This window comes from Corylus avellana, chromosome 11 (genome assembly GCF_965113065.1).
Source record: "Corylus avellana chromosome 11, dhCorAvel1.hap1.2, whole genome shotgun sequence".
Taxonomy (NCBI): Eukaryota; Viridiplantae; Streptophyta; class Magnoliopsida; order Fagales; family Betulaceae; genus Corylus; species Corylus avellana.
In genome coordinates, this window is record NC_142500.1 from 3,826,141 (window position 1) to 3,848,902 (window position 22,762).

Genomic DNA, 22,762 nt, shown 5'->3' on the forward strand with positions numbered 1-22,762 from the left:
ATATGTGCATGTGTATGCGTATATATGAGTGAGTTTGTGTGTGTGTATGTGTGTGTAAATAATGTATAACTTATTATAAGACAAACATATAGTACTTGAGATTAGTTTATTTAAGATTCAAGTTAGTTTATCTAATTAACTTAAATGATAAATTTTAACAATAATTAATCAACTAATAATTAGCCAACATGTACCCAAAAAAAAAATTAAACAGCACAACATTACTTTATATCTTGCTATCTTGTGAACAAGTTCAATTTCGCTCAAAAAATAAATAAATAAAGTTTGAATAAATTATCTAACTCAATGATAAGCTTTTGGTTCATCTTCGAAAAAAATTAAACAAACAAAACCTGAACATTCAATACTCAACTGTACTCAATTCGATTACGGCCGGCCTAACTTTCTAAAATTTTCTCATATGTTTGCCTTAGGCCTTATCTATATGTAAATTATATATATATATATATATATATATATATATATATATATATACACTATCATTTGGGCATGCACATTGGTCGATAGCGATATATGCTTTTCTGTCTGTTATTTGACCGGCAATAACCATGAATTGGTCAGTTTTACTATAATTCACGTTCCCAACTTTATTACCAACCCAATCATCAATTCATCTTTCTCTCTCTCTGTCTCTCTGGTTTACACCAACAAAAGGAAAAGGGAAGGTAAAACGGCATAGTTTTACCATGGAGTACAAGGGGAAACTATGATGTGACCTGTGCTTTATTTACATCTAACTATTACTGCCATTCTCAGGAAAAAAAAAATTACCATTAAATGATAAAGTGAGCTGTCCACGTTTTATTTACATCAAACTATTACGGTATTCACGATTAAATCATAAAAAGTGACACGTCTACGTTCCATACACAAAGAAAAAAATAATAAGAATAAATAATAAGCAGGTAATTATATAAAAAGAGGGATTGGGATTCTTGAAAATGTGTGTCCGGATCTTATAATTTGTTTGGGATTATGTTTGAGGGGTCAAAAAGTGTTTTTAACACTCAAAAAGTTTGTTTGAAGAAAAAAGTACTTATTTGATAAAAAAAAAATTAAAATCGCTTTTAAGGGTAAAAAAAACATAAAAATAACCAAAACACATTTTTGACAAAAATTTAAAAATAAAACTTTTACCCAAAAACTCTTTTTAACTTCAAAATTTTATTTTATAAACGCAATTCCAAACAGATTCTTAAGAAATCAGAGAGGCCAGAAGCTCAGAACCATGGACAGAGAGAGTGAGTTGAGAGGAGTCAAATGCTTCCTTTCACCTTTCAAAAATTTTCTTGGTTACCCTGGTTGCTGACCCTCAATTTCTCTCGGAACTCCAATGCTAACTACACCTGCATTCGGACTCCAACTCCTCCCTCATAGAAGGCCATAAAATTCAGAGGAATGAGAAACTACCCTCAGATCATGCATATCAGGTTTCCTACAAATGTCTATTTTATCACTCATCCCACCTCTCCCTTTTCCACATTTCTGTTACCCATTTCTTGCATTTGTACGCGTAATGTCCTTGAAAACCTACTTAGTGAGCGAAGGAAGAAGGGAGAAGAATGTATGCGCAGTCACCGCCGGGTTCTCAAGTGGTGTCGCCCATTGATCATTTCTGGAGACGCCTCGAAGAGAAAGGCTTCCTTTATGCTTGGTTCGTATAATTAAGTCTTTCATTTTTATTTTTTGTAATTTTTTTTATGTTCTAATTTTGTTAAGGAAAACTTCACTTACCCACCATGAACTTACGCGCTTTTCGCAAACACTCTCAATATTTAAAGTCTCTTACTTTGGTATATCGAACTTTGATTTCTTTCCACTTTTCCCCTTCCGTTAAGATTTAACAGAAAATCCTAACGTAGGAGTATGAATTACTAAAATACCCTTAATTTTTATTAAAAAATAATTTTTTTTAAAAAAAAACTTTTGACCCGTGGATCTAACCCACCCGTATTGTAACCCACGGATCATATTATTATTATTATTATAAAAAAATAAAATAAAATTAAAAAAAAAAAAAAAAATCGAAGAATGAGAAGGAATCGAAAGAAGAATCGAAGCAGAAATTGCCTCCGCCGCCGGAGAAGCCCTTGCCAGGGGATTGTTGTGGCAGTAGGTGCATGCGGGACGTGTACTATGAGGAGATCAAGGATTACAACAAGCTTTGCGAAAGTGATTCCAACCCCAAATCCACGCCCTCTTGATGTTCTTTGATTTGTATTTCGATTGGCTTGATTTTGTGTTTCTTGGAATTGAATACAGATTATTCGACAGTTGTGATTTTTATTTGATTATGGTTTATCAGTGAAATGGGTTCGATTGCCTTTCCTACTTTTTGGCAATTTAACTCTTAACAAATGTGTGGGTATTGGGTGGGGAAATTGAGCTTAAAAAAGACCAGGAAGAAGACCAAGATTCTGAATTTGGCTTTGGAGGAAGCAGAGGCAGGAAGAAGAAGAAGGAGAAGAGGCAGTGGTGGTCCGATGAGTCTTCTTCATTGCCGGAAATGGAGGAAGGGTGAGCTCTAAATTCTAGTTGGGATTGGAACGCTCACGAAGTGACCCCGGCCAAGTGACCCACCGGCAAAGGTGGTCCGATGAGTCTTCTTCATCACCGGAGATGGAAGAAGGGTGAGCTCCAAATTCTAGTTGGGATTGGAACGCTCACGAAGTGACCCACCGACGGGTCACATACCTGGGTCACTTTTTTTTTTTTAAAAAAAAAATAATGATTATAATAATAATTTCTTTATTTATAAATGAGTAAATTTGAAACTTTTAAAAAAATTAGGGGTATCTACCGTTTAATTTAACTGCAATATATAACGGTTTGAGAGTATTTGGAAGGAAATCAAAGTTTGATACACCAAAGTAAGAGACTTTGAATATTGGAGGATGTTTACAAAAGACGCGTAAGTTTATAAGGGATCAGTGAAATTACCACATTTTGTTATTTTATCCATGTTTCATTTTGACACCATACACCCAAAAAAAACAAAAAGAAAAAAAAGAATAAATATCTCTACTATTAATTAAGAATTATGGTGTTGAGAAGGCTAGAAGTTAGAGACATGCGGTGGGAAAAGACAGAGAGAGAATTATAGATAGACTTATAATGTGTGCAAAAAGTTAAAATGGAAAATTCATTATTTTTAACAATCACCGATAAAAATAAATATTGTCACATCAGTCTAATGAAAGGGAGACGAAAATAAACATTGACACATCAGTCCAATGAAAGGGAGGTGGGATGAGGTGTACTAGTATATAGCATTACTAATACTTGTTTTATGGCTTGCTATTTTGAGTTTATGGCTTTTGCTATTTTGAGTGAGAAAAGAAAAAGGAAAAAGGAGCAAACATTCAACTGTGAATAACAAGAGATACAAAGTATTATCATGCATCTATAATCTACCACGCCCACCACTAACCACCTCCCAAAAGTTTTGGGCAGATTGAAGGCTCCAAAGGCTATATTGCTACAGTTGGTGCATGTACCTCTGGACTCTGCCGACCAACTAACAAAATCATTCAGTTGTATAGATGGTTTTAGAAAATATTCCTGCAGGCAATGGAAGTCAGCACTGTGGTCAGCAATATTGACACGAGATTCACACCATTGTTGTCAAGAAAGGTAACACCTGAAATCTTTTTCACCGTTGGTCCTGGTTTTCCAACAACCTGCGATTAACAATAAGGAATTGCTATGTAGAGGTTCAAAATTCCCAAGAATTAACTGATCAGATTCAGGTCACAAGCACTTACAAATGCAATTGGGTGCCAAATACCAGAATAAACACACTGAGATGGGGGTGAAATCTGGGGGAAATGTACATACCTTATTGCGAACAGTGCAGAATCCACTGAATTGCAGGGTTGCCCCCAAAAGAGAATCTATGAGACTTCCACATAGTCCCGCCAGAGCAGAAAGAGGTATTACCAATAACTGCTTTAAAGCTACATCATGGGTGCATTTTGTTGTGAAAAATCCAAAGACAACAAAAGTTAGTCCAATGACACTGCCCGCAGCTGCAGCTGCCAATAGTCCTGCTAGTGTTACGCCACCATTCGTACCCCTCCGAACAGGCTGATAAGTACAGAATTAGCATGCATAATATTTTAAATATTTAAGAGGCAATTCATTTTCCTTTAGTCTGCGTGATAATTAAGGACATAACAAATCACAAAAGGATAAGTCACTTCTTATAGTATAGCAACTATATTTTCATCATTGGGCCTTGAAACTTGAGATACGGGATGAAGGGATTGCTTCAAAGAAATTAATAATTAATAAGTAAACAGATAAATTATATGAAAAAAAAAAAAAAAAAAAAAAAAAAAAAAAGAAGAAGAAGAGAGAGAGAGTGAATATGGTAAGATGTGGAGGAAAAATTATCTTCATCGTGACATAGACAAGATAATTTTTGAGACATGAAGATAATTTTTGAGAAACATGTAGGTTATTTTTTGGCTCACAATACAGCCAAAAACTGCAATCACAAATGTAATGCTTAACAAACTTGGTGGAAGTGAATCTTCTATAAACAAAGTGCCTCTAACCAAATCAAGTTATGCAGGTAAAAATAATTGAATGAGGCCAGAACCTAAATTGCATAAGAGGCATGACCAAAACTAGATAAAGCTGCATCCTAGCTCCAATTGTTGCATTTGGTAGCCAGAGCAGACAATTGCAGTTTAGTGCTTCTAACTCTAAACTAAAGGTACCAGAAACTGTGTAAGCGCACAGAAATGGGAAAGAGAATGCCACAACAACAGAAAGACCAATACAGATAATATTTTGAAGAAAGACTCACCTTGAAGGTTGTGATTAGTCGAGGTTGTGCATCACTAAGTATCCCAAGCTCAGAAGACCAAGTGTCTCCATTGCAGCAGGAATAGTGACCAATAATGCCCCCAATGAGTGAGGTAATAAGAGTTGACTCTTTTGAGTCCAAACACTTGTCCTGCCACCCCGTCAATGTCCACATAATCACAACCAAAACCGCAGCAATCCCACTATTGAACAGAACTTGTGTCCTGAAAAGGAGAACCAGGAGAACAGCCTATCAAGAAAAGCACAGCAATTTGGCATTTGCCATCCCTCAATTATATATAGTCATGTATTTTAGAATATTACTTTAAATGATTAAATCTATCATTTCTTATCGGCTTAAGCTTTTAAAATAGCTGTTAATTTAACATAGTATTAGAGTAAAAGTATTTAATTCAAACTCTAACTCCATAGTTCACCCCTATTTTAAAATAGCGGTTATGTGGAAGCGATACGCTTAACCAACCCAACGATTAAGTGGGGGTGATACGCTTAACAAGCCAATGGTTAAAGAGGTAGAGGAAGATCCCTACATGAGCCTAGATTATTCTTTGTGAAGTCTACAAGAGGCCTCAGCTTTTGAGATGGGCAGACTTTTGTTAAATCAGCCGTAGTTATGAATGTCGTATTCAGTTAGAGCTTGGTATACTCTTTTATTTATAAAAGTGAGTTTGTGGTTTCAAAAAAAAAAAAGAAGAAGAAGAAGAAGATACATGCAATTTCTGCTTCGTAAATCAAAGAAAGTAGTAGCGCCACGTAGAATATATGCTTATTCCATTTGTCGGCTTAATATAAAAGCTAGGACGTTACTATGCTCACCACCATCCACCACTGCAACACACTATCACACCAACTTGGCTAACAAAGAGAAAAACGCCCTTCACACTGCTGACGGCTCTGCTCAGCCTTGCGTAGCGATTGTCCCTGCGTTGTAGCCCCGCTCGATACCACCGTGACAATGACTACCACTCAATGCCACCGGCCAACACTCTCTTCACTGGGGCAACCCTTCTCCATATGGCCACCAACCCACACAACACCCACAGACCCCTTTGCGTCACACTTCACACGGATGCCACAGAGTTACCGTCAACCCCGAACAACGTCACTGCACCCACTTCTCACTGCCGAATCACATAGAACCACGACACTCAACTTTCACACAGCTACCACTGCACAACGGCACCACGAGCGACTCACCTCTTTGTCATTCATTACTTAGTGCAGACCAGAACACCAGATCCTCCTTGCACAGCCACAACCACTTTGACCAGCTACCACCAAACGGCTTAGGCAACCCCATTCAAACACGCACCAACTTCAATTGAGATTTTTTTTTTGGTATAATGAAGAATGAGAGTAAATAAGAAAAAGATAGGAAAATCGAAATTGACTATGATATCAAATGATAGAAACCTGACGATTACTATCAGTTGAAAATCAAAACATAAAGGAAAAAATGGATAAATAGACCGCTTCGAGGGGATTGTACTCCCAAATAATTGCTTCGAGGGGATCAACCTCCAAATATTGCATAAAGCAATCAATGTTTTTCATTCCTGATTAGTCATACGACATCTACATCATTTTATAGAGGAGATTGTAGCTTCTCTTAGAAATGAATTTATTACCTAATTATGGGAGAATCACCTAATTTTAAAAAGATTGCAATCATGCAATTATTACATAATATTTTCTCATAATAGAGATATGGCAATCACATGAAATTTTTATGATAATATTAGGGAATAGTATGAGGATCCTATCATACAAAATACCTGTTTGCTTTACATGAAAGCACAAAAGATATATGCATTTACAGAAGGTTTCTAAGAATCACATATTCAAAAACCAATACCAACATGAGCTGTAAAACTCAACTCTAATAAATCTAACACAGAAGTGTACTTCTAGCAAGCGAATTTTCAATTTCTTTCTCGAGAAAGGACCAGCATGTGCCAATTTTGAGCCTCATATGTCATTATTCCACATTCCCCAACAATTGAAACAACATCCAATAAATCATATCTGAAATAAATAGAACTAAATCAACTAGTACATAATCTATATTTACTGGCCATGAAAAAAACGAAGAACTTTCACTTGAAATCCATAAGAGTGATGAGTACCAATTTCTTTGTCCACCTTCCTTGAAATCAGCATCGACGAGTCGCTTTTTCTCCTCACCCACCTTCGTGAGCTTAGACGAAGTGAAAAAGAACACAAGCAGCATAGCTCCATACCTAAAAAAAATTATTAAAAAAAAAAAAAACCAAAAACAAAACAAAACACTCAATCAACCATTTTCTTGCTTTTCCCGCGTTTTCTCAGCGACCAAACAGAGTCCAAATAAAGCAAATGGGAAAAAGTAGAGTAGAGAAGAACCTGTATCCGAGAGCAATGTGGACGGTCATAACGAGGAAGCCAGAAAGAGCCCCGGAAAGGTCGAGGGATTTTCGTCTGTAAGCTCTGATTGCGATTAAAGACGAGATTAACGCAGCGATTAGTGGTTGAATCAGTGAGTTTTCCATTGTTGCCCCCCTGTGGCTGTGGATGGGAGGTTTTCTCAGCAGAGTTGCAGCCTTGCAGGGTCAGCTGCCGTTGAACTTGGAGTATGTGAAAGGACGGAGATGATGGAGACGTGTTACTACACGAACGTGTGCCGTATTAAACTTTCAGCAAATCATATTTCCAAATCTCAGAAAATAAATAAATAAATAAATAAAACGTTGAGAGCTAGCTTTGGAAATATGATTCTGCTTCAGCCAATGTGTGGTAGGTGGGATTCGGATTTTTCGTTATGGTTAAGAACCAAATCTACGATATGGATTTGGCCAGCAAAATAATGGCAGTCTTTTTGCTTTTTAATCAAAAAAGCCAAAGTATTAATAACAATTCAACGTACAAAATATTTATATAACATTTAAAATAGACTAATGTTATAAGTCTTTGAAGAGTTTTATTATAGGGTTAAGTACTCCATACCTCCTTAGGGTTTCTCAACTTTATTTTTTCTTTCTTATGGTTTCATTTTTATCACAGGAGGTTCCTGTAGTTTTGATAAGTGACCAAATTAGTTCATCCGTTAGTTAACCGTTAGTTGACCGTTAGGACTGACAAGTGGACCAATCAGACGTCAACACGTGGCACATATTTAATTTTTTTTAATTAAAAAATGTATTTTTTTAAAAAAAATTAAATTAAATATGTGCCATGTGTCGACGTCTGATTGGTCCACGTGTCAGTCCTAACGGTCAACTAACGGTTAACTAATAGATGGACTAATTTGATCACTTATCAAAACTACAGGGACCTCCTGTGATAAAAATAAAACCATAGGGAAGAAAAAATAAAGTTAAAAAACCCTAAGGGGGTATGGAGTATTTAACCCTTTATTATAATCATTTCAAGTGTAATATGACTTTTAAAATCACCAATTAATTAATCAAATTTTAACGATAATTTTAAAAGTAATATCAGATTTAAGATGACTTTAAAAAGATTTATAGCATTACTCTTTAAAATAATTTTTATTTTTACAGGGAATCACAACTACCAAAAAAGTTTGTTCGTTACTTTACTCATGGAATGGGGTCGTTTGCGTTTTCTTTAGTAACTTTTTTAAGTTTTAAAACAACCAATTGCGTTCGACTATCTTTTCATGGTCAAGCACACCCATTACTTTCTGACCCATGCAATTATTGCCTATTGGTTGAATTGAATAATAAATTTCAAAGAGTGGTGATTTATATAACCGGGGTGCATAAAGAATGTGCACGTCTATGTTATATATATATATATATATATATATATATATATATATTACTATTTACATATTATTTTAATATTATAACACCAGCGTACATACTCTTCATGCATGCCAGTGTTATATAAATCATTGCTCAATTTCAAAACATTAGAGTCTACTTTCAAACTTTGATAATTTTTTTTTTTAAAAAAAAAATGTTTTAATGTGATATAAAGGTAAAATTTGTTTTTTGTGAGATTTACACTTGAAAAATGTTGTGTTTTAAAAAAAGATAAATGCTATAGTGCAATAAAAAGATTATTTTTTGCTCATAAAAGTTTTAGGTGGCAAGAGGTCACAGGCCACATCCGTAGTTGCTGTGGTCCTACCAACTGATGGGGCTTATGGCCTCTTGCCACATAAGACTTTTATGGGCTAAAAAATGAATTTTTTATTACACTATAGCATATCTCTTTAAAAAATATTTTTTGTTTTGAATTATTTACCAACAATTTTGAAAAAAAAAAAAAATGGTGTGATTTTGAAACCAGAAAACATAACTATAAGCGTCTCTAAAAAGAAATATATTTTTCTTTTTGGATTTGGGCGGAGAAATGAGAATAAATTTATTTATCATTACATTAATTACATCAAAATACTTTTTCAACTAGAAATCATCCTTTGAAAACTTTTAAAGTCTATTCGTTAATGAATTTTATTTTTATTTTTTTGGAGAAAACGTGGTTTGCGTTTTCTTTAATAACCATCAATTGTGATGGAATCTCTTTTCAAGTGGAGCATACACATTACTTTTTGAACCATGCAAGTATTGCCTTTTGATTGAATTGATAACAATAGATTTCAAAAAGTTGAAGAGGGGTACTTTTACTTTGATTTAAAAAGTTTTTGAGAGCAACACTTCCCACTTGAAAAGTATAGTGTTTTGAAAAAAAAAAAAAAATTGCTTTGAAGTATTTACTAACAATTTTGAAAAAAGTATAAAATATATCTATTGGCCGTCTCAAAAAAAAATTAGAAAGTCAACCGCCTGATTTTTAGATCAAATAATTCCTGGTAACAAGCTTCAAAATAATTTCGAAAGCCACAGTTTTGATGTCATAAATTTCTACTTGATTTCTGTTCTATGGAAAATTTTTTACTTGATTTCATGTGATTTTTCAAAAATTGTGTTAAAGTCGAAGGACTATTTACTCATAAATCAAGTAATTGGAGTTAAATACTTTATTCACCCCTCTGGTTTAACTTATTTATTTTTTTATCCTTAGGACTTTTTATCACAGTTTGCCTAAAGACGGAGATGGTCCTCCGTCCAAAATTTGACGAAACGCCATATTAGCACCAATTATGGTTTGACACATATCCATATAATTAATTAAAAAATAATAATTTAAAAAAAAATTAAAAATAGTAAAAAATTATATTTAATTAAATTTAACAAAAAAAAAAAAAATTGAGGGTGGCCCTTTGACCATGATGGTTGTTCAGCCACCCCCAAGGGCCAATTGATAAAAAGTATAAACATAAATAAATAAATTGGAAAGCCCTTGGGGTGGCCAAACCACCCCCAAGGGTCATGGGAGTGGTTCGGCCACCCCAGACCGATTGATTTGGGGTGGCCAAACTACCCCAATGGTCAAAGGGGTGGCCAGCCACCCCCCAAATGGCCAAAGGAAGTGGCTACGGCAACCAAATTTTTTTAAAAAATATATATAATTTTTTAATGTTTTAAATTTTTTTTAAATTTTTTTAATTAATTAATTAATTATGTGGACACGTGTCAAACTGTAATTGGTGCTGACGTGACATTCCGTCAAATTTTGAACAGAAAATTTTGATGAATGGACCATTTCCGTCTTTAAGCAAACTAGAAAAACCTTATGTAATAAAAAAGTAAACCTTAGAGATCAAAAAAATAAAAAAAGTTAAATTAGGTGGGTAAATAAGATATTTAATCATAATCATTGATATAGGAGAATATATAGACGAGTGTTAAATTATTGATATTATATTAATAATTCAGAATTTTAGCATTACAATGGGACCTTTTATCTTTTTTTAATTCTTATAGGGATTCGGTGCGGATGAGGATAAATTGCCGTGGCAGCAATTTTCATTTGTAAGGCCAGAAATATGCCACGTTACTAAGGTCTTGTCTTTGAAAGAGATGTTAAGAAAACAAAAGAATGTGAAAGAAGGCGTGGCATGTTGCTGACCTTACATATCAAAATTGTTGCACGGCAATTTTCAAGAAATTGCCGTGGATCTGATCCATTGGGTGCTACTTGGCTTATTCGGATAATGGCCTGCCATTATTTCAAATTCTCTTATTCATAGATATGACATTTTTCGCCTTTTGACGTTCGTATCGGCCGCCCAAGAACCGAATACGAATTGATTGGCACTGACAGTCTGACCGCTACATGCTTTATTCTACTCGAGATGCAGCAGCTTTTATTCTGTTGCATGTGTTTCATGCATCAAACTTTTTCAATCATACTTTTATTATTTACATTAACTATTTGTTAAAAAATAAATGAAGTTATTAACTGATGATATCTTTTAGCATATATATAAATAAAATTTTGTTTATCATAATTCCAATAATAAAAGTACAAAAAAATTTCATTTTAAACCCTTGAACAATTACGTATTTTGAGAAGACTCTTCTAAATTTTAAAAACTCTCAATTTACTTTTAATTTAATTCAATTGATCCATCTCCATCAGATTCATCCATTAATCCTTAACAAAAATAACTAAAAAGAACAAATTATTATTATAGTGGTTCTTTCTTATTTTAAGAAAACCCACATGGAATTTCTGACTTCTTTTACTCTTTCCTATGTAATATTTTATTGGCTCACATAACATGATGCATGTTTTTATCACCTATTATCAACTTGTATTATTGATAATTAGGGCTGGGCAAAAACTCGCCCATCCCGAAGACATGACCCGAACCGCCCCGCCCCGTGCGGATTCAGTGTGTATTTTCACGGGTTCAGGTTGAGAATATCCAACCCGTGCGGGGCGGGACGGGTTTCGAGTTTACTAATATTTCTTATGCAGGTACCCGCCCCGCCCCGCCCCTAAAACACCAAAAGAAAAGTAGAAAACCCTAGACACTTAAGAGACCCATAACCCATTCACATTCAGCCTTTCTCCCTTTCACGATTCACCCAGCCCTCAAGTCCTCAGCAGTCAACACAGCCGTCAGCCGCACCTCTCTCCCGTCGGACCCATCTCACGATTCTCACTCCCCGACGTCCCCGCACCGCACGACAATCAATTGCAGTCACCGCACCTCTCGATCTCCCATCAGACGGTCGGACCCATCTCACTCCCCGCATCGCACGACTACACCTCTCGATCTCCCATCGGACCCATCACTCTCGAGTCTCGCCTCTCGATCTCTCACTCTCGCCTCTCGATCTCAGATCAGAAGGGTTCTCTCTCTCTCTATCTCTTTCTCTCTCTCTCTCTTTTATGTTTGGTTCTTGGGAAAGATGAAATGAAAGGAAAGAAAAAAATATTCTCAAATGATTTCCTTTTCTGGGTATTACTAGAAAATATATGAAGAAAGAATTGCTTATATTTTTTTCTTTTCTTGCTTTTTGGTTTCTTGGATCGGATGTTGCTTGAAAAATGTCTTGGAAGTCTAGTTTTGCTCGTTGTTGGCATTTTTACCCAAGAAACCCGCCCCAACCCGCAAGACCCGCAGCTATTAAACCCGCACCTCAAATACCTGACCCGCGCGGATCTTGGTCATTGGGCTCAGGTGGCGGGTTGGAAAAATCCAAACCCGCAAGGTGCGGGTCGGGTGGGGAAAAAAAACCCAATACCTGCCCCGCCCCGTGCCCAGCCCTATTGATAATTATTAGGAGCAAGTGATAGGATCATCCGAACTTAATCTTTTCGAACTAATTATTATCATTGAAAAATAAAATTAAAAAAAGGGTTCTCACCCTCCCCCATTACTCTTCCTTCCCCAACCTTTCCAAAAGCCATCCTCTTTCATCTTCCCCAACATTTTCAGACGCTATCCCCAATCCATCTCGGCGTAACAACTTTCTATATATAAATGGACAGTTTTTCCCTCTTTTATTTTCAAATTAGATTGAAATAATTTATTCTAATCTAATTTTTTAAACTATCATGTGTCTGAAATGCATATATTTCTCACATACATTTTTAATAGAACACGTGATTTCACATGCATTTTTAAATCAAATGTGTTTTGAACACATGTCAATTTAACAAACTGGGTAGAAAAAATTTCCTAATTTGACAGAAACGTTTGTTCTATCGGAATTCCCCACACAAATACTTTTCCTCTTTGATTTCAAGATTTGGGAAACAGCAATAATTTATGCATGACTAATCTAAATTTGAATAAAAGTACAAAATATCAAATTCCTACCTGATTCTTCAAGGTGAAATATAAGGGCAGCCAAAGCAGAGAAAATCTCACAATTTGCATGTTTGGAACTCCATTATGATACCTGAATAAAAATAATAATATTTAGTAGACTGCTACACAACTACCATACAACCTGATAATGCTATGGTGAAAATCAACAATTTCATCAACACTTAAAAAAAAGGATCAACACTTGGAAAAATTAAAATTAAAGGTTGATTTTCACTACCATGTATGTCATCTAGTTGTATGGTAGTCGTACAACAATTTACTAAATAGCATTACTCCTCGAACAAATACGCATTTACAACACAAAACTTACTTTACACACCAAGATGATATGGGGAAGTAAACAATAGGGAGGAAGGTCAAAAAGTCAACCAAATCAACCCCATCCTCTCCCTCTACCCCTCCCCTGACCCTTTCTTCCCCTTCCCCTTCCCCTTCCTCTCCCTCTGCCTCCTTGTTCTGTATCACGATACCTCTCATCGTCTCTTGCATAATTAAACATACTCATTCTCAAGTCATCTGCCCCTGCGTTGGGAGGACCCCTTTGTGCCTGAACAGGTTGGTAATAAACTGAGTTGGGAGGACCCCTTTGTGCCTGAGCAGGTTGGAAATAAACTGCGTTGGGAGGACCCCTCTGTGCCTGAACAGGTTGAAAATAAACTGAGTTGGGAGGACCTCTTTGTGCCTGAGCAGGTTGGAAATAAACTGCGTTGGGAGGACCCCTTTGTGCCTGAAAAGGTTGGAAATAATGATGTCAGATGTAGGAAGCAAACTCGAAGCCAAAATGAAAACACAAAACTATTATATTTTTATCCTAGAATTATCTAACAATGTTGACTTGGCACTCCAAATCAACAATTGGATTTTTTTTTTCTAAAATGATTAATCCAAAGGCTACTTGGGAGTGTCACGTCAACCTTCTTGAATGAATGTTGAATCAAATTATAATATCTAGCATTTCTCACGTATCTATAAAAACGACTACCATCTATTACTAGGCAACAGCAGAAATAAAACTAAAGGACACAGATTCTGACATGAGAATCTTCCAAATCAAATTGGTTTTGAAGCTGCCACGCAAGATCCTCATCACGAGTAATATCCGGAAGCCCATCCTTAACAAGAGGCTTTGTGCCAGCTTTTCTGTTTTCCCATTCATTCAGAGTGAAAACAACTGGCTCTTCTTCTCTTCCCTTCCCCCTATGTTTTCGGCCTCTAGAATGTCTATCATCCTGGTTTGGGTTACTCATTTTCTGGAGGAGTTTCTGCGCAGCTGCTTGATTTTGAACAGGGACAGATTCCACTACTGTTAAAAAGGCACAAATATTCACTTTAGTATGACATACAAAATTGTAAACCCACTAAAAGATATCTCTTCTTATTCTAAGTTGAAGATGTATCTATTGGTTTATTTATGATACGTTCAATCAAAATTTCAAGACACTATTTCAGTTTTACTTTCTATTTTATTATGTAGTCAGTTAATGAGTTCATACTGAATGATGACCAGTCCATATATGTAAACCAAGATAATGGGAAATTTGGTTTCCTCTCCTCCGGTATTGATATCTGAGTCATAAAACACACCTGTCCCACTGTCCCTTTTCATCTTTCTAACTAAACACAAATTCCAAGCATGCAAACTCATGCCACCCCTCATGCGGCTCATGCCGCTAATGAAAAACAAAGCAAACTAATTCTAAATGAGATAATACTTAAAGAGTACCAAAATGAAGTTACAATCAAAATGAAACTCCACCTTCTTTTGGTCTCATTTCGGAGCAGCTTGCCTTTTCTTCGGTCTTCTCTGTGATGGAAGCTGTTTTTGGATTATTATCCATGTCAGATGCTTTATCAAGGTTTTGCTGCACAGTAGGCCTAATGCTAGTATTTCCACCAAGAGCATTAAGCACACCGTTCTTGGAAGTAGACGCAGCATAATCTGCAAATCATCACCTTCTGTCATGACTTCATAGACTTGTAAACATGGTTTTAAAGAGTGCATCATAACAAGTTAACAATAATAATCCACCTTGTACAGTGGCAGAGCCAGACGTTTATCTTTGAAAGAGGGGGACTAATAGTATGATGATTTTTTTAACATGCTTATATTTTGCTATATATAGTAGAGCAAAAAAATATTTATAAACCCAATTCAAGATGCAAATGAAGTATTTCATAACCCAGTAGATGTATAATTCAAAATACAAAAATATTATCAATCCATTCATTGACCTAAGGATACATTGCGGGCATCCATGACAGTGAAAGATGATGAATTGTAGATATTTATTTTCTCTAACTGAGATCACAGCATTTCCCTTTGAAGCATGATCGTGGAGAAGAGAGAAATAGAGGATAGAGGAAAACTAAACATTTAATATTTTAGAAAAAGACACCTTTTGGATTTAGGAATTTTTTTAGGATCAAACTTTAGGTTTTAAAAAATGCCCATATTTTGTTTTCAAGATTTTGGGCCAAATTTTTAGGTTTTACTATATATATAGACAGACACACACACTTTTATATATGTACGCATTCTTTTCACATTTTGGAGAGATTTTTTTTTGTGGGGGTGGGGGAGAAGGATGGTGGTGGGTGGGTAACATCCACCAAATACTCTTTCTTTAGCTTCTACTTCATTCACAACCTTGACCAATAAAAGCAACATAAAAGGATGGAACTGAGGCTTATTTGAGTTGAGTTTGTTGTGTATTTGACTGCATTGTTGTACAAATCACCAAACAAAATATCATGAACCAGCCCACAAAAAACCACTACACTAAAATTCCATCACATGCCAACTCATTTTTGTGATTGATCTAAGAGATCCCATTCTCAAAATATGTCACATTTTATGTTCTAGCTAATAAAAAAACTTGTGTATAACCATGAGTTCTGTAGAGATACTTTTCTTGGAATTAATATTAAATTTTTACAAAAGCTAGGTAAAGAGATGACTAGAGAGCGGCTGGTTCAATTCTTCAGTGACCCCATACACACACACACACGTCATTTTTTTAACTGCTTAAACAAGAATTCTTGAATAGAAAGATCTATTACTCACTACATCAAAAAATTTCCATAATGCAAGACATAAATCCATCGGAAAATAAAATTTTTGGAATGGAATCCCCATGAATAGGATCAAACCCTATTCTATATTTCTGGAGCAACCCTCAATGTACTGGAAGAAACTCTTAAAACACACAAATTCAAAACCACCTAATGGTATGGAGAGGCAATGGAATCCCCATGAAAAATCTATAAAAATGCTTTAAAAACTGACCAGAATGTCTCCCTCGCTGAGCAATCCGATGTGAGGATGCCTCAATTTGCAACTTCTCAAATGGGGGAGGACCTCCTGTATCACTTTCCTGTGATAACCTCAAAGGCGAGCGGGAAAGACCTGAATATTTTTGGTTCATCTGCCACTCTTCATAGAGTGGCTGAACAAGTCCTCCTAATAAGGTTAGCACTTTAGGATTTAAACATACTATTCCACTACGTATTACAGCTTTATCTTCCAAACGGACCTGCCAACCGAATTGTAACCAAAAGTCAATAGATTAACAATAACCATAAATATATACAAGAAAATGCAGCTTTTGTCAAGGACAATTGAAAGAATGTTTCTTGATTACATAAGCCCTAGTCATACAAAAGGAGATGTTTAACCATACAATTAAAATTAGGGACATCATTCTTTGAATTAAACATCAAGCCTTAAAACGCGCTCTCTTGCTGGAGCTAGCCCCCATACCTCTAAACCCCCAAATGGCCCATGCCACTCTCACAAAAGCTTGGCTTTTTGCAGCCCCCCTCTCTATAGAAGAACTCAAGCCTAACAAATATCTCTTTACCCTCACTAAAAGTATTTATCTTGATCACATCCTCCAACAAGCTCCCTGGAACATCCATGGTTCCTTTCTTGTCCTGAAGTAGTGGTCCCCCTCCCTCACCATTGATGAAAGTAGACCTATAATTATGCCCTCTCTGGGTTCAAGTGCATCGTCTCCCCTTGCATAACTTGACACCAAAAGATGTTGTTAGCATTGGAAAAGACCTAGGGAACCTCCTAGAAGTAGAAAACTGTGAAGTATCCAGTCTTATCTACCGCCGTCATTTTCGTATCAGAGTTGAGTTGGATATTCGGAAGTCTCTTGTTCATGGGTTTCATTTCTCTCGTGCAGGAAAGCCCCCTATTAGGGTACAGTTCAAATACGAAAGCTTGGCTGACTACTGTATCCTATGTGGACTCATAGGACATAGGAAAATTCTTATACTTCCTCAATTACCGGACTCTTGAGCGCTATGGCTTCTTCCTGAAGGCCATGTCCTTCTCAAGCCTGAGAACCTCCCTCATCATCAAAGATTTTGAATATGACCCTAGAGAACCAGAAGAAGTCCCTACAAATCTCCCTGCTGAAGCTCAAACCGCTTGTGTTCATGGTGATGAGTCAATCTAGTTGCAACTCATGCCTTTCGAGTCCCAAAGCCAGATTGTTCCAGCTAAAGCCACATGGATTCCACCAACCCAGCTGATGTCACTCATGCTTCTCATGCAGTCCGCGCCCCATCATCTCACCAAATTTCTTCATCCTGCAGTCTCCCTCATGCCATGTGTCGCACACCTCCTCTCTCCCAAGAACCATCACAGCCGCCATTCAGAAACCCACGCTTTGTAGGACAAAAATCCATGTTAACTTCTGCGGGAAGTCATGTTGGTTTAAATGCTCCTTGAAACCCCTCATCCGGCTTTTATGGGTCTACCCCTCCTATTCCCCCCCCCCCCCCCCCTCTCTCTCTCTCTCTCTCTCTCTCTCTCATAAGAGATGACCTCCCTGCCCACATCTCGCAGATGCAAGGTCTTTGATCCGCCCAATCTTCTGAACCAGATAGCAGTGTTAGGAGCTTCCCTCCTTCAGTTTCTTCCCTGCACCACACTAGGAAGATTTTTAAGGCAGCCAGACAACATAGGAGCATCAATCAAACAATTCTAGTGGATGGTAGCAGCAATTCTTTCTCTTCCCTCAGGTAACCTCAAGACAGAGGAGGCAGGCAACGCCATGCCTCCCAGTGTTCCATGAAGATACTAGCCTGGAAGTGCAGAGGGCTTACCCGTACCTATGCAATTCTAAAGATCTGCATCCTTGCCAACTCCACCAAGCCCTTCATCTGGACCCTCTCTCTGGGACTTTACCACCAAATCAGCCTACCTCCAGCTCTCATCCAACTACCCTTCTCCTTCCTTCCCTCTTCCCAGCTTCTGTTGGAGTACTATTTGGAAGCTCAACCTCCCAGACAGGCTTAAAACTTAATTCTCTGGAAAATAGAATGGAACATCATCCCCACTAAAACTAGAATCTCCTCTCTCCTCCCCATCCCCTCAAATGACCTCCTTTGCCCTTATGCAAATCTTATATTGATTCCCTCCAGCACCTTTTTTTCACTTGAGTGTTTGCCAGGGTAGTTTGGAGGAGGGAGTTGGCTCAGACTTATGAAATTTTCAATTACACAAAATTTATGAGGCTGTTCTTGAGATTCATTCCTACAGATGGAGGTGAGGTGAATAGAAAAAAACTTAAACCAAGTGGATGCCATCTCAAATTTTTTCAAGCACTACTTTTGCAGTGAGAAGAGAAATCCTCACTTGGACAGGAGATGCGGACGAGTTTTGGTCTAGCTCCAAGAAGCCTGGGAGAGAAGGAGGCAGGGCCAAGCTGAGCTCGATTCAACCTCTGATTAAAAAGATATACCTTGGCATTCAAAATTGCAGTCAATGCGATCAATGCATCTCAAATTTCAAGCACTACTTTTGCAGCGAGAAGAGAAATCCTTGGAACTTGGTTTAAGTGGTAACAAGTTGGGTTCAAATCTGGGTAGGTAGGTCATAAGTATGAGCCATCAGAGTAAACAAAGTTCTTGTTTTCTTCTATTCACCTCACCTCCATCTATAGGGAACGAATCTCAAGAACAGCTTCAGAAACTTTGTGTAATTGGAAATTTCATAAGTCTGAGCCAACTCTCTCCCACGTGCCCAAGCTTAGTTCCCCAACTCTTTCTCTCCCAAACAATTGTCAATTACATTTTTAAGCCCAATCCTAACCAAATTTCTTAATCAGCCATTTAAATATTAAGCCAACCTGGTTTCAACTATGAAAATTGTCACCTGGCCCAATATTTAAAGCCAAATTTTGACCAAACTTCCGCTTTATCTTTTTCCTTCAGAACTTACTCTAGTTCAGGTTAGGGTGCCTGTGAGAACCTTACTCCGCCAAGGAGTCCCAAATCAATGATCACTACAGTCTACATATATCAACTATTCTTATCACTCTATCTACCACCATTACCAATATATTTATCAGGCCCTCTACTAATTCATAAACTCTAAAGTCACTGGGCAGTTTATTATTGTCACTTGCTTTCATATTCCATAATTACTAATAATCTATAAATAAGCGGGCCACCTATATTTGTTTCTGTGAGAGAGCAGCTAACCAAATAAACACAATTCGATCTACCTAGCAATCTCATAGCAAAACAATTGAAACAGATAAGTAAATAGAGAACGAAGAAAACTGAGACTACCTTAGTTCCAGGAACGACGCCGTCTGGAATCGAAGGGATATGAACATACTCTATAGCAGTTATCTCAGTGTGCCCATCTGTGAGCCCTAGTTTTAGGAGTCGCCGATTACTGGAACTTTGCGAGAGCCCTTCGATGCTGCTTTTCGTTATGTCTCTCACTGAAGATATCTGCTAAAAACAAAACAAAAGCATCTGAATCCAATTCTCAAAGATCGCAACTTCTACTAAGGTCCCGTTTGTTTGCTGAGAAAACGAAGGAAAGTGGAGATACAAATTACACGTGAAAACTGATTTTATAGCAAAAAAATTCGTGAATTGTTCTTCTGCCATTATTTTCCCGCATTTTATCGCAACCAAACAGAGCCTAAAGAAAATTTAAAAACAGATAAGAGAGAGGAAGTGGCGTTGCCTGAAGGACTTTGGGACCGAGAATGTGGGAGGACTTGCGATTGCGGAGAAGGGCCGGGTCGGGTAAGGACTTGGCGCCGATGGATTTAAGATCCGTGTTGAGGAGCTCCGACTCCACCGCATCCACCACCATAGACGGGTCATCGGCCAAAGCGGAGTGGATCATAATGATGGCCTTCACCAGCTCGATTTCCCCGAAACACCATCCTCTGCTCCCTAGGGTTTCTATCATCATCGATTCCGAATCCGTGGAGCTCTCTTCCATTTTAGCGCCTCTGTATGTGCGTGTTAGGGTCTGTCACTGCAAAATTCAAATAGGAGTGAGAATCGATATCACGCTATCTTTATACTTTCGGTTTGGGCCTCACTATGAGAAGTGACGGTTGTTTTTATTTGTTGTTTATGTTATTTTTGGGCTGGGCTGAACAGAGGAATGACTCAATGAGTTTGAGCGGGCTTTATTTTAGACACAATCTATAAACTCGGTACAAATCCAACACAAAATTAACGAGTTAGGGTTGAAAATTTTAACCCGTTTAATTAAATAGGTCCAACTAGAATTAACTTATATAGCTTTATATTTGTCTTGATATTAACATTTTTGACACAAACTATGAATCCAGCATAAACCCAACACAAAATTAGCAAGTTTTGGTTAAGGGGTTTAGCCCATTTAATTAAATGGGTCGAATTGAGTATACATTGTCTTGACACAATTCAAACCCATCAAGCGAGCAAGAATTGCTACCCCTAATTTATAATGCATAAAGCACAAATCCTCACAGCCATATACACTAACAAAAAAATAGTGGCACGTGAATAATGACTCTTAATACTAAAAAAAAATCACTATTTATTTAGTGACGTTTGAATAGTAACAATTAGTAAATGACTATAAACATAAGGTCTTGATTTAAATATAACGTTGTTTTACTGTACAAACGACGCTAAAATGGTGTCTTGTTCAAACGACACATTTTGGAGCGTGAATAGTGTCGTTTGAAGTGTTATTGTTCAAGTAAGTGACACTATCTAGCGTCTCTTAAACAGTAAAATAACGTATTTTAGTTTTTTTTTTTTTTTTCTCAAACGTCATTAAATGGGTTTTTTTTTTTTTTTTTTTTTGGTGTGTAGTGCATGACAGCTCAAATTGCACCACTATTTTCCTATCAGTCACTCTGCCTTTCTCTTTGCTTCTTGCATGTTGGCCACTTGGCCCTTAAGGAATTATGAAGGGAACAATTATCATTGCCACGTAGCATAGACCTCGGAATTGCTCGATGTCTTTCTTTGCCCAATGGCACAATATCACATATCCAAATGACTAGATGTCTTGTTTCTTTTCTTATAAATCTTTTTTTTTTTTTTTCGTTATCACCTAAAGCCAAATCCCCGCACTTAACATTGCCAAACAAACAGACATCTTTGAGCACATATGCACTCATTGTGGCACAAAGGCTTGCCATTGCCATGGCCATGGCCATGCACGTGCAACTTGCATGGCTGTCATGGAAAGGAAAATGAACAAAAAAATATCCATCATAATTCTCACTATTGAGAAGTTTGAATGAATTGTAAACAACTGCATGTTTTTATAAATACAGTGGTATCTTTTTCTTTTAGTTTCTATGTGCGGAGGATATCAAATTGGTGGATGTTAGAGTATATGATAGTGATAAAAATTATTAGGGTTAAATTCACTTTATCTTCCTGAAGTTTTAGGAGTTTTTCAATTTGAACTACAATGTTTAAAAATTGGCAATGTACCCTGCTAATGTTTCAAAAAATTTTATTTTAGACTCTCTGTTACTAATTTCCATCTAATTTGACGAAAATCATCCCACATGCGTCTCACATGGGATTTTAATGCCCTCTATTCCAATTTTGCCCTCATTAAAACTTATGAAATTACGTAATTACCCTCAATTTCATAGGTTTTAATGGGAGTAATTACGTAATTTCATAGGTTTTAATGAGGGCAAAATTGGAATAGAAGGCATCAAAATCTCACCTGAGACGCACGTGGGATGATTTCCGTCCAATTAGACGAAAATTAGTAACGGAGGATTTGAATTGAAAATTTTTTAAACATTAAGGGGGCACATTGCAAATTTTTAAATATTGGGGTTCAAATTGAAAAACTCATAAAACTTCAGGAGGGTAAAGTGAATTTTCCCCAAAATATTATTATTATAAATGATGATTGAATTACCTTCAACTTGATTTGATGATAATTTAATTACCTTAAATAAAAGAATTTGATTAGGATTAGATTGGATTTGAACAAATACAAATAATTTGTAACCTCTATAAATAGAGTCTCTTGTAGTCTCTTGTACACAATCATTTCAAGCAATATGACCACAATGTACGTGGCTTATAGAGCTTTACCCTACGACCATGTCTAATACCGAACTGCATAATTTTCTTTCTTCCCTTTCTTTTTTCATTTTCCATTTAATTATAAAATTCTTCGTCGTATCAAAGTGTTCTGTCCCAAATGGCCTATGAACTCTGATCTTTGTGTTATCCGTTTTTCAGGTGATGTCTCTCTCCGTCGACTTTTGCTGCTGTTCAACCACCTTTTTATGCTCATAACTCATAAGTTAGGCAGCCTATTACTTTGGCTGAATTATTTGTACCTGCATATGAACCAATCATCGGTTTGTGTATAAGCAAGATCAAACTTGTTAATTATGTCATTGTTTGTCATCA

The 22,762-nt window shown here is 36.7% G+C and overlaps 2 protein-coding genes across 4 annotated transcripts; both read right to left on the bottom strand.

Moving 5' to 3' along the window:
* Positions 1-3,149: 3,149 nt before the first annotated feature.
* Positions 3,150-13,121, bottom strand: LOC132165502 (integral membrane protein (Protein of unknown function DUF92, transmembrane)). The gene is made up of 6 exons (XM_059576097.2): positions 13,040-13,121; positions 7,237-7,498; positions 6,981-7,094; positions 4,835-5,057; positions 3,859-4,107; positions 3,150-3,701 (listed from the first exon to the last, which is right to left on the bottom strand). The coding sequence occupies exons 2-6, from the start codon at positions 7,380-7,382 to the stop codon at positions 3,570-3,572; spliced, it is 864 nt and encodes a 287-aa protein (XP_059432080.1). The 5' UTR covers positions 7,383-7,498; positions 13,040-13,121; the 3' UTR covers positions 3,150-3,569.
* On the bottom strand, positions 13,040-20,343 carry LOC132165501 (tudor domain protein (DUF1767)). Of its 3 annotated transcripts, none has more exons than XR_009438502.2 (7): positions 20,049-20,343; positions 19,640-19,807; positions 16,338-16,584; positions 14,808-14,990; positions 14,086-14,354; positions 13,371-13,778; positions 13,040-13,121 (listed from the first exon to the last, which is right to left on the bottom strand). XR_009438502.2 is itself a non-coding variant. In XM_059576096.2 (6 exons), exons 1-6 carry the CDS (start codon positions 20,310-20,312, stop codon positions 13,425-13,427), a joined length of 1,485 nt encoding a protein of 494 aa, XP_059432079.2. In that variant the 5' UTR covers positions 20,313-20,343; the 3' UTR covers positions 13,040-13,424. The 3 variants fall into 3 exon arrangements, 1 of the variants encoding a protein (XP_059432079.2); XR_009438501.2 differs by having other exon boundaries at positions 13,362-13,778; XM_059576096.2 differs by having other exon boundaries at positions 13,040-13,778.
* Between the last annotated feature and the right edge of the window lie 2,419 nt (positions 20,344-22,762).